Here is a 20,512-nt window from a genome sequence, read left to right on the forward strand (position 1 = left end):
TATTAACGGTGGAAATCAGGTTTTGCAGGAGGCTTCCAGCTTCATTGCAGCAGAACTTCCTTCTCTTGAATTGAAGTGTCTTCTGTTCTCGGTAAAAACACGTTCGGGGACAAGTTCTGCCATCCTCTGCTCTCCAGTCTTCATCCCAATAATTCCAGGCATTTATCATAACCCCCTGGCCACCATAGCCAGGCTGGCCTCAATCCCAGGGCAGGGGTTGGGGGGCAATGGAAACACAATCAGACTGAAGGACCTCTGGGAGCTGCTGCGGCTCACGTGAAATAGACAGTATAGACCCGCTGTGTCTGCCCCTGACTCTGTCTGTGTAGTCAGTCACATGCTTCTTATACGCGCTACGGCCACTCTTGACATAATGAAGAGTCTCTCGGGTTCTATATTGTACAAGCTCACTTACATCACTCTCCTCTAGTGCCTCTCAGGCCTATTCATCCGCACGCCTTTATTTTCACATCCCAAAGATTTACAGCCCTCTCCCCTGCTCTGAGCCTCCAATGCAAAGACTGGCTGCAGTAGCCGTTACCTCCAGGTATAGCTGTGACAATCTCTTCCCTTCAATAAACGTCTTCTATTGTAATGCCAGATCATGACAGTAGCAACATATATTATAATGGCAGATTGCATGGTCCTTCGGGCTATCGCTCTCATTGCATCACAACACGCAAAGGGTTGAACCTCAAAAAGTTATTTAGAAAATGAACTTCTCAACAGGCCGCTAGATTGTAAGCTGTTCTGTTCAGTTCGGTCTTCTGCCTTTTTCTTATACTAGATCAATAAATTCTGCTCACAGAAATTATAAAGTACTACCATTTAATTTCCTTAAAACAGGGGCTCCTATGTTCTATTATGGTGCATACACACGGTCAGATCATCGATTTCATTAAACGATAACGAATGATTTCTTCAACGATTTGAACGATTGTGTGAACGATTTCTGACAGTATCAAATGAATGAAATCGTCCAAATCTTGCAGTCGATATCCGATATCGTTATCTGACATGCGGGAACGCGCATCGCTGGTCGATGCATGCCCAACATGTCAACGATATGAACGATTTTTACAATCGTTATCGTTCAGATCTTTAACATAATCGGACCGTGTGTATGCAGCATTAGGCTGTAAGCTCCCTTGGGCAACACTTGTTATACGTATTGCTAGAATGTAAGCTCTTGGGAACAGAGTCTTGCATCTAACTAGTAGTCTTTGAGATTTTTTTTGACAGGGACTCACGTTACGCTGAAAGCTGTGACATTTGGATGTTTTCTTTAGCCTAACCTGTATTTAAACCCACAATTGCACAGCAGCCTCATCAGAGGGTTATAATTAAAATGTTATTCTGCATTTTGTGGTATGACTATTGGTGATGTCCCTGTTCCAATTTCACACATTATTGGAAAGGATTTGAACAACCTGCAATTCAAGAGGTCGCACCTTTGTTTGGTTGCCTTGTCAAATGCATCGGCCAAAAAATAAGTCTTATAATTTATATACTGGAATGTTCAACATTTTGACCCAAGCACCGACTTCTTTTAAAAGTGCGCCTGCCACCTACGCAGTGCGGAGGCAGCCATTTGGGGGGGGGCTTAACCGATATTCAGGAGAATGTGCATTGTGCCTACATAATAGATATGGTTGCTGTCGGTTCTGTCCACAAAATGTCTGCCTCCGTAGTGCGTCGGTCATGGATACACTGTAATACAAAAGAAAACATAGAGCATCCTTGCGCCAACATTCAATACTCTCCTGATCACCCATTGCTCTAAACGCCCACCACAGTCTTCCGTAGTGGGCCACAGTGGGACATTACAAAGGGAAAAATATACAAGGGGTCTCATTTCCATTTGCATAGAAATCTCCAAACCACAAACGACTAAAATAAAAAATAAAACGGTATGTAGCCACATGTTATCCCACAAAAAGGATGTATCATAAAAATAAAATACTTCTATTTAAACACACGCTTACGAAACGCGTCGTAGGACAGACTGCAGGTCACGGAGCACACACAGGGGGATTAGGGCTGTTGTTAGTGGTCATCGGTGGGTGCGGGGATGCTTTTGGTCCCGTTTCCCCCCCCTCCCCAATCTCTGTTCTGTGGTGGGATTGTGCAAGGTGAGAGCAGGAAGGTCCAAGGTGAACAATGGCGACCAAACAGAATTGAGCCTTCTCCTCACTCTCTCTTTCCTGATATTCAGGCTTTCTTTGGGGGTGGTGCCAATTTGATGATTTCATCTTCTGAAGGTTGCCTTATAATATCTGCCAAAAAAAAAAAGATGCACTTGAAATGACCACCAGTTTTGAAAAGAAATGCATTTAGATACATAGGACAGACTCGAGCATATTTACTGTGGAGAGTTTAGGATTTTCTGAATTGTACTATCGTACATTAAGGGGGCAATTCAGACCAAAGCCATGTAATGTACGGGCGATGGCAAAAATGTGCCATGGCGGAAACCTTTCAACGCTGGAAACTGAACCTTACATCGCCCTTACTTACCTTGCAGCTCTGATGTAAGCCTACCGTATGTATGGGACTTAAACACACTGCACATCCCCCGTACAGCGCCACGAAACGCGTGATGTCAGATCACTTCTAACTTAAACGCTGATAAATAATGTAATGGGTATAATTGGCTTGTTCTGATGTCACCAGTTGTGTATTATAAGGAATACCTGACCTCACACTGCTTATTATTAAGGATATTAGAAGTCACCCTGGATTTCTTTAGCTCATTAAGGGCACTCGTCCCCTCTATCATCCTTTGTGACTTATAATTTCTCAATGAATCCCATTAACGCAAGCAGTGCATGATCCCATATAATGGCGTCCATAGCTCTGTGCATTACAATCCTACATGACGGCTAAGTTGTCACTGTTGTAGTGCTCAGTAACGTTTACCCCGCACACTTACCTGCCTGTTGGATATCGATCTATTTCTTTCTCCAGAGACAAACAAACACCCACCCCATCAATTTAACATTTATTAACTTCTCTTTAAATTAGTGGAAACAAGTAGCAGCTTTAGGTCTCTGTGACTCAAAACGTAATCTCTAACCATTGCCTCCCCACCTCCCCGTCTGTTTCCCCAGGACGTTTACTGATTTCTGGGAATTCTATGTATTGTAAAAGCCGAGTATGATGAATTGTAATGAGTATATTTTTTGTTCGCAACCTTCCTCTTACCAAGTACCCTATTACGTACATTAATGGTTACCAAATGCCCCCTTAGGGGGTATATTTACAAAAGTGCTGGTTTTTAGAAGTAGAAGTGTATACCATAGCAACCAATAAGACATTGCTTATTTATCTAGCACCTTCTAGATGATAATGGCTAGAATCTGATTGGTTGCTATGGGAAACATCTCCACTTCTATAAACCGCATTTAGTAAATATACCCCTTAGTGTCTGGTCATTTTAATTACATATTTAATTTGCTAGTGCGTACAGATCACTTTGGGCCTGATGTTGACCAGTACACGACGGCGCTGTTCACAGAGTTGAGTGATTTTTGTTTTTTTAAAATATTTTTTACTACTGCGCTTGCACGAAAATCCCTAAAACTCACACGGCACATGCGTCCCGTGGTGTGTGCGCACAGAGGCGCAGTAGTGACACGCAATAATAGAAATGTGCTGGGCGTTCCTGGGAGGTGGCTATTCAGACGCACAAAGCTGATCCGTCTTATGGGCTTGTTATGGGTATGTCGCGGACGAGATCGCTCACATAGGAGGCCATAGTTGGCGTCCCAGTCAGAGGCGTAACTATAATGGGTGTGCGGTGCACACGGGCCCCCTGGGTCCAGGGTGGGCCCGCACTGCACACCTGCTCTCATATTATCTAATACTTACCTCTCCCAGGTCCCTCAGTCCTGCACAAAACGCCGGAAAATGGCCGCCGCAGACATTTTTCCGGCGTTTTGTGAAAATGATGGCCGTGCCATTTCACCGGTGACCTGCACATGCGCAGTAGACTCTAGGCACAGACTAGTGCCCAGAGTCTACTGATGCGGTCGACGGTCAGACGCGCCAATCTGCTGCTGGCCGTCGGGGAGAGAGGAGGGGGCCCCGGATGGGGAATGCACATGGGCCCCCTCCTCTCTTAATACGCCCCTGGTCCCAGCCCTTGCACACTCAGAGGCACGCTTGTACATAGCGCATTAACACAAAGTCACTATAGCGGATGCAGCAGCGCCTGACTATAACGGTGGTGGAGAATTACCGGAGGCACACGAACTGCAAATTAAAGAGAAAACCTAGATCCTTAGGGCTCTCTGCGTGTCCATCATCATGTAACCTCACTGAATTAGTGCTGTGACTTATTGAATTGACATGCCGGGCTCATCTCAGCATCGTTCAGCTTCAGAACACCATGCAGATGTTAATTAATTGGAAAAACCTGCCACACTCTATATAATCTATTTAGGTAGATTTACTGTCTACGTGTGGAGTATGTAATTGATCAATTAAACATACTTAATTTGCTCAATTGGCCTCCAGTATGACCTCTACACTGCTGACCACAAATCTGCCTCTCCTGCCACACATCTCCCCTTCTGTACTATTGTGTGTAACCGCCTGTCTCTCCGCCACCTCCTTCTGGGGGTCCCAACACTGCCTAAATATTCCCTCCTCCCAGAGTTACCACATCTCCCCCACCATCCACAATATTCCTCACATCCAGTCCTGTGGTCTTCACGTTAGAAATATTGCTAGAATACACACTTTCCTTACACAGGATGCTACCCAAACTCTTATTTATACTCTCTTCCTTTCCCACCTTGATTACTGCAACCTCCTGCTATCAGGCATTCCCCCTTCCCAATCTATCTCCACTTCAATCCATCTTAAATGCCGCAGCAAGATCAATCACTGTTCCACATCTCCTGCACCAATTTGCAAATTCCTACACTGGCCCTGTGTCCAATTTAAGTTACTCACCCTTACATCTAGTGTCCTCCACAACACAACCCCTTTCATACATCTCATATCAACTGACTCGGCCCCTTACATCTCCGTGTCTCTGATAGCCAACTCTCACCCCCACCATGCTGCTACCCACCTATGGGGGTTGGGTACGGGATGCCGGAGATCAGCGTACCGGCGGTCGGAATCCCGACACTGGCATCCCGACAGGGTTAGGATATTGACACCTGTTGGTCGGTATGCTAACCCTCCTACCCGCAGCCTAAACCTAACCTATCCCCCTAGTGCCCAAACCCAACCTCCCCTCCACAGCCTAAACCTAACCCTCTTTCCCTAGTGCCCTAACCCTCCCCCTAACACCTAACCCTAACCCTCCCCCTAACACCACTACTTACCGTCGGGATGGCGGCGCAGGGATTCTGCTAGCTGTCTGGATGCCAGCGCTGCATTCCATATGCCGGAGTTATGACTACCACACCTGTGGCATTCCTACCACACCTGATCAGACTCTGCCACAGCCTTCACATATCCACACTAATTCCCCCTCACACTTACCCTACTACCAACTATGCCACCCACACTATTGCCCACTTACACCTACCCTACTACCACTTATACTACTGACACTAATACCACTCACACCTACCCTACTCCTACATATACTACTCATACTAATACCCCCTCACACCTACCCTACTCCCACCTATACTATTCACACTAATACCCCCTCACACCTCCCCATCTCCCACCTATACTACTCACACTAATACCACTCACATCTACCCTACTCCTACCTATACTACATACACTAATGTCCCCTCACATCTACCCTACTCCCACCTATACTACTCACACTAATACCCCCTCACACCTCCCCTACTCCCACCTATACTACTCACACTAATACCCCCTCACACCTCCCCTACTCCCACCTATACTACTCACACTAATACCACTCACATCTACCCTACTCCCACCTATACTACTCACACTAATACCCCCTCACACCTCCCCTACTCCCACCTATACTACTCACACTAATACACCCTCACATCTACCCTACTCCCACCTATACTACATACACTAATGTCCCATCACACCTCCCCTACTCCCACCTATACTACTCACACTAATACCACTCACACCTACCCTACTCCCACCTATACCACTCACACCTCCCCTACTCCCACCTATACTACTCACACTAATACCACTCACACCTACCCTACTCCCACCTATACTACATACACTAATGTCCCATCACACCTCCCCTACTCCCACCTATACTACTCACACTAATACCACTCACACCTACCCTACTCCCACCTATACTAATCACACTAATACCACTCACACCTACCCTACTCCCACCTATACTACATACACTAATGTCCCATCACATCTACACTACTCCCACCTATACTACTCACACTAATACCACTCACACCTACCCTACTCCCACCTATACTACATACACTAATACCACTCACATCTACCCTACTCCCACCTATACTACTCACACCAATACCCCCTCACACCTCCCCTACTCCCACCTATACTACTCACACTAATACCACTCACATCTACCCTACTCCCACCTATACTACTCACACTAATACCCCGTCACACCTCCCCTACTCCCACCTATACTACTCATACCCCCTCACACCTACCCTACTCCCACCTATACTACTCATACTAATACCCCCTCACACCTTCACTACTCCCACCTATGCAACCAACACTAATACCCCCTCACACCTCCCCTACTCCCACCTATACTACTCATACCCCCTCACACCTACCCTACTCCCACCTATACTACTGATACTAATACCCCCTCACACCTCCCCTACTCCCACCTATACTACTCATACCCCCTCACACCTACCCTACTCCCACCTATACTACTCACACTAATACCCCCTCACACCTCCCCTACTCCCACCTATACTACTCACACTAATACCACTCACATCTACCCTACTCCCACCTATACTACTCACACTGGTACACCCTCACACCTACCCTACTCCCACCTATACTACTCACACTGGTACACCCTCACACCTACCCTACTCCTACCTATACTACTCACACTGGTACACCCTCCCACCTACCCTACTCCTACCTATACTACTCACACTGGTACACCCTCACACCTACCCTACTCCAACCTATACTACTCACACTAATACACCCTCACACCTACCCTACTCCCACCTATATTACCCACACTAATACCCCCTCACACCTATCCTACTCCCACCTATACTACCCACACTAATACCCCCTCACACCTACCCTACTCCCACCTATACTACCCACACTAATACCCCCTCACACCTGCCCTACTCCTACCTATACTACTCACAGAGGTACATCTTCACACCTACCCTACTCCTACCTATACTACTCACACTGGTACACCCTCACACCTACCCTTCTCCCACCTATACTACTCACACTGGTACAGCCTCACACCTACCCTACTCCCACCTATATTACCCACTCTAATACACCCTCACACCTACCCTACTCCCACCTATATTACCCACACTAATACCCCCTCAGACCTATCCTACTCCCACCTATATTACCCACACTAATACCACTCACACCTACCCTACTCCCACCTATACTAATCACACTAATACCACTCACACCTACCCTACTCCCACCTATACTACATACACTAATGTCCCATCACATCTACACTACTCCCACCTATACTACTCACACTAATACCACTCACACCTACCCTACTCCCACCTATACTACATACACTAATGTCCCATCACATCTACCCTACTCCCACCTATACTACTCACACTAATACCACTCACATCTACCCTACTCCCACCTATACTACTCACACCAATACCCCCTCACACCTCCCCTACTCCCACCTATACTACTCACACTAATACCACTCACATCTACCCTACTCCCACCTATACTACTCACACTAATACCCCCTCACACCTCCCCTACTCCCACCTATACTACTCATACCCCCTCACACCTACCCTACTCCCACCTATACTACTCATACTAATACCCCCTCACACCTTCACTACTCCCACCTATGCAACCAACACTAATACCCCCTCACACCTCCCCTACTCCCACCTATACTACTCATACCCCCTCACACCTACCCTACTCCCACCTATACTACTGATACTAATACCCCCTCACACCTCCCCTACTCCCACCTATACTACTCATACCCCCTCACACCTACCCTACTCCCACCTATACTACTCACACTAATACCCCCTCACACCTCCCCTACTCCCACCTATACTACTCACACTAATACCACTCACATCTACCCTACTCCCACCTATACTACTCACACTGGTACACCCTCACACCTACCCTACTCCCACCTATACTACTCACACTGGTACACCCTCACACCTACCCTACTCCTACCTATACTACTCACACTGGTACACCCTCCCACCTACCCTACTCCTACCTATACTACTCACACTGGTACACCCTCACACCTACCCTACTCCAACCTATACTACTCACACTAATACACCCTCACACCTACCCTACTCCCACCTATATTACCCACACTAATACCCCCTCACACCTATCCTACTCCCACCTATACTACCCACACTAATACCCCCTCACACCTACCCTACTCCCACCTATACTACCCACACTAATACCCCCTCACACCTGCCCTACTCCTACCTATACTACTCACAGAGGTACATCTTCACACCTACCCTACTCCTACCTATACTACTCACACTGGTACACCCTCACACCTACCCTTCTCCCACCTATACTACTCACACTGGTACAGCCTCACACCTACCCTACTCCCACCTATATTACCCACTCTAATACACCCTCACACCTACCCTACTCCCACCTATATTACCCACACTAATACCCCCTCAGACCTATCCTACTCCCACCTATATTACCCACACTAATACCCCCTCACACCTATCCTACACCCACCTATACTACCCACACTAATACCCCCTCACACCTACCCTACTCCTACCTATACTACCCACATAATAGCCCCTCACATTTATCCTACTCACACCTATATTACCCACACTCACCTTTGTATTTTTTGGCACTAGGAATCCGGGTGAGCTTTGTGTCAAGTTCTTCCTCTGCTGAGATTTTCAAGACTTTGGTCCTGTAGTCGATGACCATGGTGAGCAGGTCAGGACGTCGGGAAATCTCAAAAATGTGTTCTATGTATGAGAGGTTGTCTGAGGGAGGGAAGAGAAGTCGCAGGTTAGGTCACAAAACATGGTATCAACAAAAAAAATACTATCTAAAAATAAGGATAATACAATAAGGTGTGTGTGTGTTTTTAAATCCGTATACAGAAAATAAACCCATGGTTTACATGTCAAAGGCGTAGCTCTAGAAACATACCTTAACCTTCCAAACAAATTGTGCATATCTCTTACCACTCAAGGCCTGATCCACTACCGATCGCAACTGCGAATGCAATAGCGATTACGCACGCAGTCTCATTGCGATCACTATGCCATCACAGCACTACATAAGGACGCCCACTTTACCTTACACACATCCGTAATGTTTAACAAGACTGCGAAACCATCGGCACTTGCACAAGCTCTGACCTTACTCACTGCACACTATGCTGAATATTTTTGGAATCCCAAAAGCAGACTAAGTGGAATGTAATAGGCTACGGCTTTGAGACATCGGCGAGTCCCATGCAAGACTGTCCGATGTTTTTTTTCAACCTGGTTTTGCCTATTAAAAAACTGCACTCCGGACAGTTCTCCAAATGGCACATTTTTCTTCCTGATAATGCTTCTTGTCTAGCATTTGGTATTCTCTATGGTATCTTGCCTCCCTTGGTAGTCCTGTTCTCCCCCCAACACCCTCCCACCCCCTCTACTAAACCCCCCCCCTCATATTCTTATTGCTAATTATTTCATTCAACGATTATTATTCTTGTGTTCTTCCATGGTTGTTTTTTTCTGTGAGCTTTCTAAATAATGAATAAAAAAAAATAAAAAAAACATCGGACAGTCTCGCACGGGACTCACCGATGTCTCAAAGTCATAGTTTATTACATTTACCACTGAGGTCTGCATTCAATGTGAGGCGAAAAGCCGTTTCTGCGTGTTTTTGGCGGAAACTTTTCGCTGATGACGTCATTTTTGCCTGTTTTGACTTTACTTTGTTTTCTATTTGAAAGACTTTCCGGCTAGGCGGAAAAGTATCGCCTATGAAAGGAGGCGAAAAAAGTTAATCATTTGGGGTTTTGGGGTGCAATGTTGCGTGGAACCCCCGTGCAGCCTTCAGCCAGTCCCCCAAAGGTAAACTGTTTTAAAAAAGTTAATTTTTACATTGCAGGTGTTTGCGGCAGGTGGATTTTTCGTGATTTTTTCAACGTAACTTTACCAACTTATAAATATGCTGACCCCCATTTTCAAGTACCCCAAATTTGCTGGGATAAGTTATTTTCAGCAAAAATCCTCCTGAATACTATTCTGCACCACGTATAGAAAACGCTATTTAGCAGCTATTGAGCCCATTTAAAAAGACCAAATACCTTCAGCCAGCCAAATTGTGGGTACCATAGCTAACCCCCATGTCAGAGCATCTGTGGAGGGGTGTCAGGCTGATTTCCCCATACCTGACAGTACTTCCCGCCTGTTCAAGTTTCGCCGGGTCCCGTTTTCGCGTACTTTCAAATTGAATACGGGGTAAAGCGGGCACACGTGCGCAATACTTTTCTGCCTACAAAACACGCAATGTAGGTGAAAAGTCCGGGAGGCGGAAAAGTATCGCTGGTCTGCTCAAATTGAAAACTTCTCTTAGTCTGCTTTTGGGGTTCCAAAAATATTGTGTCCTGGCCACTAAAGCATCATAAATCCCAATTTTATTACTGTTTATTAGAACAATAGACCCTGAATCAGTACTGATCTGTGGCACAGATAGGCCATGCGTGGATCTCATGGAGTTGGAAGTCTGGGCATGCTCGGCCAGCCTGAGTGACATGGGGCGCCTACCTCTGCTGATTTAAAAAAGGTTTTTTAGAATGGCTTGCAGCCCCACTGCTCATCTGCTTTGCACTAAGGTAAATGCGTCCTTGAGTCCCCGTAGATGCCTCGTGGTAATATGGGATCGTCGGTAATGAATTGGACAGACGTTGTGTCCGGCCTACAGTACATAACGTACGGCACAAAGCTCCAGTTGTTTGGGCTAAGAGGGGCTTCAGCTTGCAGGGATTGTTCTGCTGGTTGAGGAAAGCCGTTCCTAAATTGCTGCGGTTGAACACAGCCTTGTCTCAGCACGCCTTCCCCTTGTCGCATCGCACAAATGTTGCCGATAGACGTCTCTAGGTGCACTTCAATGTTTCTCGCTCTCACATGCTAACACATTTTAGTCTTATGATATATTATTGATACAGCTCTGACATCCGTTTTTTAGCATCTTCGCATACTTCTTTTAATATGGCCTAACAGAGTGACGCTATCAATGGACTCCTCATCAATAATGCATACCGTACGTGTTTTGTGAGCAGGAATCACTTTTTTGTAAATATCCATTCCCCTCCCCACCTCATGTGAAAAGAGCAGGGTCCCCCAGCAGCACAGAGTATATCAGGAGATGAGTGATGTATCAGTGAGTACAGGACTGCATGTGACCGGGGCAGTGACATGATGTGAGGAGGAGTATGGAGGCAGCAGACAGCCACAGACTGAGAGTTATATAGTGGGAGGAGCAGGGTCACCAGCAGCACAGAGTATATCAGGAGATGACTGATGGGTCAGTGAGGACAGGGCTGCATGTGACAGGGGTAGTGACATGATGTGAGGAGGGGAATGGAGGCAGCAGGAAGCCACATACTGAGAGTTATATAGTGGGAGGAGCAGGGTCCCCAGCAGCACAGAGTATATCAGGAGATGAGGGATGTGTCAGTGAGGACAGGGCTGCATGTGACAGGGGCAATGACATGATGTGAGGAGGGGAATGGAGGCAGCAGGAAGCCACATACTGAGAGTTATATAGTGGGAGGAGCAGGGTCACCAGCAGCACAGAGTATATCAGGAGATGACTGATGGGTCAGTGAGGACAGGGCTGCATGTGACAGGGGCAGTGACATGATGTGAGGAGGGGAACGAGACAGCAGGAAGCCACAGACCTAGAGTTATATAGTGGGAGGAGCAGGGTCCCCAGCAGCACAGAGTATATCAGGAGATGAGGGATGTGTCAGTGAGGACAGGGCTGCATGTGACAAGGCAGTGACATGATGTGAGGAAGAGAATGGAGGCAGCAGGAAGCCACAGACAGTTACTGTATATAGTGGAAGGAGCAGCAATGTGAGGCCCCTGTCACACTGATGCAGGAAAATTATTGGGTTCATACATCAATGCTATAATAATAATTTCAAGGTTTGGCAATCCCAGGTACATAGATAAAATCATAGCTGTGACTAGATCAGAGGTCCTGGGAGTACCAGCGTTACAACTGACCTCAGATTCCAGGATCTGCCTCTTGAATATGATAGATCATGGTTAGTGAATAATTCATGAAGTAAATCATCTTGGGGTCAGCTTGTTTAGCTAGTTCACTTGCTACGGTGAAGGCAGAATGTTTTCTGTCTCCCTCATATAATGGAACCAGGAGCTGGTTCATTGAAATTCACAGTGGTACTGGCTGTCTCCATCCCTGAGACTCAGCTGCTTCCCTGTACTTCCCTCTCACACACTGCACGCAAAGATCAAAACACAAATTGCCTGGAGTTAGAGGACCAAGCCTCACGTTGCCAGGGAACCAGGTTGGCAACGACAAGATGAAGCTAAGGAAAGGTCACCCAGTTCCAGTGTTCAAATGTCACTTTAATTAATGTGGAAATAACAATCTCATGTGCAAACAAGGCGAAGGTGCGTATGAGGAGCTCTCTATAATCCGCGGTCGGCCCCGAGCCCATCTGAGTAAATAGGCCCATCAGCTCCTGGTTAAAAGAAAAAAAAAAAGGTGAATGTATGAACGCTTTCACCGTAGGCGACGATCTTTTTGCATTCGTTTGACTCCTATCACTAATCGGTACCATTAAGATGCTACTATAGGTTATCTATTGGCCTAGCCTCTCCCTCGCGCCCACACATTGGCAACCGAGAGATGGCTGAGCTGAAATAATCTGTGCTGCTGTTAACGTTTTAATGCACGGATTGGCTACAGGTTGTCCAGCTCCTGGCCAGATGCTCAACTGCTCCTACAGGACACCTGGGCTGCAGTTAGCGGTGGCCATAACAATCAGTGGTCTAACCATCGATGGTGCCATCAGTGATTGTCATCAATGGTGACCCATCGATAGTTTGCACTAATTGATGGCCACCCCTGCTGGGGAGCATGGCAAGCCACGGGCTAATTAATGTTGGGGCGTGACACTAGTGGGCTGGGCTAAACTCATGTTTTACTACCTTATGCTAATGCCAGTTACCTTACGGCTAATGCGGGGATCTGTGTGGCTCCAAGCTGGAAGCTGCTCCGCCCGCACTGTTTTTTTAATCCATAGCCGCAATCGTCTTCACTAGTATTGGCTCTTGCTCCAGCCCCGTGCTAAGTACAAGAGATCTGTCAGAAACAGGCATCCCTTCGCTGAATGCGCAACTCAGAATAGCACTGACTGCTAGCTACACGCCCTTGTCACTCCCACAGTGCAGATCCGTGCATCGTTTCAACCCAGTTCCTGGCACAAAACACTCATTTGAAACAAAGCGAGATCCGGCAAAGATTCATGCAATTCAGAATCGGACAGAGATATGCAAAAAAATATGTAAAATCGCTTTTGCGAATGCGCTGTATGCTAAAACTCGCTAATTGCGTTTGTGAAAATAGATGCGTCCGTCTCAGAATCAGCCGAAATCCGGGACCAGGGAGGGTATCCGGTTGCCCATCCCTGCTCTAAGCTGCACCATTCTTGGAAAAAAGTGTTGTGGTCTAGTAGACTGGTCGGCAAGCATTGCTGAGCATAGCCAGGGCGGATAAAGCTGTGTTTTAAAGAGTCCGTCTTATTACCCTAAAGAGTTTGTGCATATTGCAGGTGGGATTTTCTGGATCAATAATGCTTCTGATAATTGAGGATACAGGACACATCCTCCTGCCTACGTCAGTGCGCGCTTGGTGTTTACACCATGGGGCCATGTTCCTGTAATAATGTTTGGATCACATTCTGAATATTACTGGAAATAGAGAGTATGGAGATTGACAGTGAACATGTGGGGCGAACAGGAAAACCTGAGAACTCCATATCTGCCGCCAGATAGACAGACCTGATCTAGAGAAATTAAACGCGCCAGTGACACACACAATATGTGACGTTCAATTCAAAGTGAAGTGATACCTTTTTATAACATTAGAAATGAATCCCGTTGATTAGGCTCCAAGTAATACAGTGACGTTAACACAACCCCATTTGCTTATTGTTTTGAGCGAAAGTCGGGAAAATGGAGCGAGCCCTCCTTTGTTTCCTAAAGCCAGCGGGGAGGCGAGTGGTGAGCAATATTAATTGTACCCCCAGGATAATCTCCCGGTGACAATACTGATGGTTTCAACACATCAGACATTTGCCAGACAACACACAGCAGAAGCCACTGCGCCGTTAATTCTCCCTGCTAGCATATTTCGCGCCCTCGCTTTGTATCATTGACTATTACCCCATGCCGGCGACAAATCCTGCTCTGTATGTTTTTGGCCCAGAGCGGTTATATAAATCTTGCTTTACAAGATGACAAGGGGTTAAGCGTTTTCACAGCAGCAAGGAAAGGGGGGTGGGGTACTAGCATTGCCGGCGGTGGTCCCTTCAAACACATCAGACTGAGACGCCTGTCAGCATGGCAACAGGAGACTCTAGCGCAGTCCTGGCCAGAGATTTGCTGAGGCTCCGTATGGATAATGTGTATGTTTCTGCTACTTTAAATGCATTGGCAGGCGAAGGGTTACAATCTATTCCTTAAAGGGGCGGCATCACCTGAATCGCTTGCCGCAAATGTTACATACCCCCCCTGATGATTCAGATCCGACTACCAAAATCACCAGCCCTGATAGTACGCCAGCACCGATGATAGACCTCTCAGCAGCAGAGGTGGATCTGTTGGTCATTCATTCACCACACAGGGGCGTAGTTGGAAATCTCTGGACCCCGCAAAATTGTGATGGGACCCACATACCCCCCAATGTCTTATTCATCTTTGTTCAGTATTTTGAGGCACATTTTTGGCACTGGCACAGGCTCTGTGTTACTGGCCTTGCATACACTGTGACTATAGTTTAGCCCAAAGGTTCCCAAACATGGTCCTCAAGGCACCATAACGGTCCAGGTATTAAGGCTATCCATGATTGAGCACAGGTGGTTAAATCAAAAGACTGAGGTACTAATTAAGTCACCTGTGCTTAAGTATAGTTATCGTTAGAACCTGGACCGTTAGGGTTACTTGATGACCAAGTTTGGGAACTTCTGGGTTAGCCCTTGGACCTCCTCAAATATACTGACTCTTTAACCTATAATGGCTCAAAATCAAAAACACCACCGGTATACCCATGTGATTTATATAAATAGGTTGTCCTCTCCGATTCCTGTTTATTCATCTCATCTGTTGCCCGTTTGCTCAATAACTGGGACCAAAGTCCCCCTTAAGTCTTGGGAAGTGTCCCCAGATGTAATCTCTGCTCAACACTTGAAGCCAAAAACTGCCCAAGAATTAGTTTACAGCATTTTACAGAGACAAATATAACAGATCCTGGTCCATAGCAAACGACTGGCGGAATCCGTTCAACTCCAGATCTATTACTCGTAAAACAAGAAGACAATACATCCAGGTGACATCCAGGTGATCATTCAATGAATACAATTAACAGCTCTTAAAACCTGCCTGGTTTTTCATGGAAGCTAGCCGATCTGGCACCCCTGGCCTCCGGGCACTAGGTGATGCCCAGAGATCTGTCTCATACCTTTTGCCAGCTTGTCATGCTTCTCCAGAAAGCTAAACCAGTCCTGGCAGGAAGTGATCTCCTCGCTCTTCTCGCTGGGGATGTCCTCCTTGCACGCTGACTTTAGCTGGTCCAGATCCTCATTGGTGATGTTTTCAGCAAGCTCCTGCAGCAAAGCGTCATACTCCTCCATGGTAGCCTGGAAATTAAAACGGAGAGGTTAGGGAACAGAACACTGTGTCCTGACAAACATAGAATACACATTCTAAGAGAGTATTGTTGGCTATGTGAGGTGGTCTTCACCTCTATGGTCATACTGGCAATAGAGGACTTTGTGCCTGATATCAGGTCTATGCTTCTATATCAGTGTTTTGCAACCTCGGTCCTCAAGGCACACTAACAGTCCAGGTTTTACTGATATCCATGCTTGAGCACAGATGGTTAAATCAAAATAACTGAGGTACTAATTAAGACACCTGTGCTCAAGTATGGCTATCCTTAAAACCTGGACTGTTAAGCTCCGTACACACTGGACGATTTTCTTGAACGATAACGATATCTTTGAACGATATATCATTCAAATCGTCCAGTGTGTATGCACTTACTGACGAACGATGCACGCTCCCGCGGGTCGTTAACGATATCCCCAGTCGTCTGAACATGCAGTCCCACCTGAGACTATCGTTGGCGTTGCCATGCTGCCGAATGCATCCGACATCGCTCCGTACACACTTCATCCAGTGTGTTCGGGGCTTCAGTTTGCCTTGAGGACCGTGGTTGGGAACCCTGTTCTATACAGTATGATGGTGCTAATTAAATAAGTAAATAAAACATTTTTAATAATATTCCGGAGTGGCATAGCATGGTAAAAAAATAATTAGAAAATGGCTTAAATTTTGCAAGCGAATGCAGTAACAAAAAATTCCTAGTTTAAAATACCTCAATTGATGCCTGTGGCTGACTCGGTGCTCAGACTGAAAAATCAGTTTCATTATAATGAAAGGGGAAAAAAAAAGTCCTATTTAATAAACTGTACCGGTGCCTGCACATGTTTCACCCGTCGCGCTAATAAAACCTGTAGCTCTGCTGTATGTTAGTGGTTCGCCCACAGCCTCCAATCTAATGAACCGTCCTGCCGGGCCTCACATGCACCAGTAATAAATGCGTCCTTACAATGGACTATTGCTAATAACCCTCCTGTCATTTACGTCCCCTCTCTTCTCAGACACTGAACGGCTGGGAATTATGGAAAAGACTCTACTACCGAATTCACAACACTACTGCATAATAAATAGATAATAACAAATATAATACCAAGAGAAGCTGTATATCCCAGACAAGAAAAACAGATTAATTATAGCATAGAGCGTAGTATCAAACCAAGGACAAATGCAATGTTTTCTGAGGTAAAAAAATTTTTGGGGGAGAGTGGGCAATATATGTTTTTCCACAAAATTAATAATTTTGTGAGCTGAACCAATATATTCAAATATAATCTATCTCTAATGCAGTTAATTTTTATGCCTTTCCTACAAATGACACAGTACTTTACAAGTGATTATTTCATTTTTATTTTACCTCAGAAATTGTTATAAACTTACACTCAAAATAGTGCGTCATGTCTGTAGAAATCGGCCGATTATTAAACACCTTTTTGCGTTCAATGTCTGACACCCCTTTCCGAGTACACCAGTTAGTGCATCGCGGCTGTCCTTGTACTGTACAAGGACCTGTAATAATAATTGTCCCTGGAAAAATATCTTATGGCTACATCCATTATATTGTTTTTCATAGTAAAATGCCTGTTTCCATGACACGTGATGAATTGTTGGTGTGACTAGTTAGGATAAACAGTATACAGAAAAACTATTAGGAAAAGATACATTTACGTGTGGTGTAACATTAAAATGACCTTTGTTATGTACTAAAACACAATTATAACAAACTGTGTTTATATTCACTGATTAGTCATAATGCCCCTGTCTGGGGAGTCAGCAGTTGGACGTCACTAGGACTAACGACATGAGCAAAAGATATAAATGAAATATGAAAGTTTGATTATTATTTTTATATAAATTGCAAAATGTTATTTAGTTACGTTCATGATGAATAAATATATAATTTCAAGATGGTTTCCTGTTAATAGATTAACTTTTTGCCATATTTATTAGCTTGATGCAAAGAGCAGCAAGGTGTTGTAAAACCCATAGGAACTAATCTGACATTGTGCTGCTGCTGCTGCTGTCACCCTGATGTTCAGACAAGCAACTAATTAGGGATTTGTTCATCTCAATGCAAAACCCTAATTGGTTTATGCTGCTGCCGTGGCAGGAGGAGTGTGTACTCCGTGGCCCCTGGTAGAAGTAGTTTGATCTCCCTGGCCCCTGGTAGGAGGTGTGTGTACTCCCTGGCCCCTGGTAGGAGGTGTGTGTACTCCCTGGCCCCTGGTAGGAGGTGTGTGTGCTCCATGGAAGGAGGAGTGTGTACTCCCTGGCCCCTGGTAGAGGTAGTTTGATCTCCCTGGCCCCTGGTAGGAGGAGTGTGTACTCCCTGGAAGGAGGAGTGTGTACTCCCTGGCCCCTGGTAGAGGTAGTTTGATCTCCCTGGCCCCTGGTAGGAGGAGTGTGTACTCCCTGGCCCCTGGTAGAGGTAGTTTGATCTCCCTGGCCCCTGGTAGGAGGTGTGTGTACTCCTTGGCCCCTGGTAGAGGTAGTTTGATCTCCCTGGCCCCTGGTAGGAGGTGTGTGTACTCCCTGGCCCCTGGTAGGAGGTGTATGTGCTCCCTGGAAGGAGGAGTGTGTACTCCCTGGCCCCTGGTAGAGGTAGTTTGATCTCCCTGGCCCCTGGTAGGAGGAGTGTGTACTCCCTGGAAGGAGGAGTGTGTACTCCCTGGCCCCTGGTAGAGGTAGTTTGATCTCCCTGGCCCCTGGTAGGAGGAGTGGGTACTCCTTGGCCCCTGGTAGAGGTAGTTTGATCTCCCTGGCCCCTGGTAGGAGGTGTGTGTGCTCCCTGGAAGGAGGAGTGTGTACTCCCTGGCCCCTGGTAGAGGTAGTTTGATCTCCCTGGCCCCTGGTAGAGGTAGTTTGATCTCCCTGGCCCCTGGTAGGAGGAGTGTGTACTCCCTGGCCCCTGGTAGAGGTAGTTTGATCTCCCTGGCCCCTGGTAGGAGGTGTGTGTGCTCCCTGGAAGGAGGAGTGTGCACTCCCTGGCCCCTGGTAGTAGTTTGATCTCCCTGGCCCTTGGTAGGAGTGTGTACTCCCTGGCCCCTGGTATAAGTAGTTTGATCTCCCTGGCCCCTGGAAGGAGTGTGTGCTCCCTGGAAGGAGGAGTGTGTACTCCCTGGCCCCTGGTAGGAGTAGTTTGATCTCCCTGGCCCCTGGTAGGAGTAGTTTGTGCTCCCTGGAAGGAGTGTGTACTCCCTGGCCCCTGGTAGTAGTTTGATCTCCCTGGCCCCTGGAAGGAGGAGTGTGTACTCCCTGGCCCCTGGTAGGAGTAGTTTGTGCTCCCTGGAAGGAGTGTGTACTCCCTGGCCCCTGGTAGTAGCTTGATCTCCCTGGCCCCTGGAAGGAGGAGTGTGTACTCCCTGGCCCCTGGTAGGAGGAGTGTGTACTCCCTGGCCCCTGGTAGGAGTAGTTTGATCTCCCTGACCCCTGGTAGGAGGATTGTGTAATCTCTGCCCTCCTGGTAGGAGTAGTGTATACTCCCTTCCCTCTGGTAGGCGGAGCGTGTAATCTCTGCCCCCTGGTAGGAGGAGCGTGTAATCTCTGCCCCCTGGTAGGAGGAGCGTGTAGTCTCTGCCCCCTGGTAGGAGGAGCGTGTAGTCTCTGCCCCCTGGTAGGAGGAGCGTGTAATCTCTGCCCCCTGGTAGGAGGAGCGTGTAGTCTCTGCCCCCTGGTAGGAGGATTGTGTAATCTCTGCCCCCTGGTAGGAGGATTGTGTAATCTCTGCCCTCCTGGTAGGAGGATTGTGTAATCTCTGCCCTTCTGGTAGGAGGATTGTGTAATCTCTGCCCTCCTGGTAGGAGGAGCGTGTACTCTTTGCCCCCTGGTAGGAGGATTGTGTAATCTCTGCCCTCCTGGTAGGAGGGTTGTGTAATCTCTGCCCTCCTGGTAGGAGGATTGTGTAATCTCTGCCCCCTGGTAGGAGGATTGTGTAATCTTTGCCCTCCTGGTAGGAGGATTGTGTAATCTCTGCCCTTCTGGTAGGAGGAGCGTGTACTCTTTGCCCCCTGGTAGGAGGAGCGTGTACTCTTTGCCCCCTGGTAGGAGGAGCGTGTACTCTTTGCCCCCTGGTAGGAGGAGTGTGCATATTTCCAGTCCTGACCACTTGCAGCAGCTCTCTCTGAGTCTGAGACGGCAAAATAGTACAGCGGTGACCTGACCTGTTCCTGTCCAAGATGTGACTGTTGTGTAAAGGACAATGACTATAGCACTCTAAAGGTGCGTACACACTGGGCGATCAGGAAAGACTGCACTATTACAACATCGTAATCGTACAGTCGTTCCTGATCACCTGTAGTGTCTGCACTGAATGATCAGTCGCTCAGTGCAGGCACAATCCATCATTCCTGAACATGGCCAATCTGTCGTTATCGGTA

At 46.9% G+C, this 20,512-nt stretch overlaps 1 protein-coding gene across 1 annotated transcript in view; it reads right to left on the reverse strand.

Moving 5' to 3' along the window:
• Nucleotides 1–1,167: 1,167 nt before the first annotated feature.
• The window catches only part of PEA15 (proliferation and apoptosis adaptor protein 15), a 67,359-nt gene continuing 48,014 nt past the window's right edge, over nt 1,168–20,512 (reverse strand). The window contains exons 2-4 of the mRNA XM_088467597.1: nt 15,937–16,114; nt 9,048–9,203; nt 1,168–2,276 (exon numbers count right to left, since the gene is read on the reverse strand). Coding sequence (XP_088323723.1) covers nt 2,212–2,276; nt 9,048–9,203; nt 15,937–16,108 — 393 coding nt within the window. The 5' untranslated portion in view covers nt 16,109–16,114 and the 3' untranslated portion in view covers nt 1,168–2,211. The remainder of the gene's footprint in view (nt 2,277–9,047; nt 9,204–15,936; nt 16,115–20,512) is intronic.

Source organism: Taudactylus pleione, unplaced genomic scaffold (genome assembly GCF_031769625.1).
Source record: "Taudactylus pleione unplaced genomic scaffold, aTauple2 ptg000073l, whole genome shotgun sequence".
Classification (NCBI taxonomy): domain Eukaryota; kingdom Metazoa; phylum Chordata; class Amphibia; order Anura; family Myobatrachidae; genus Taudactylus; species Taudactylus pleione.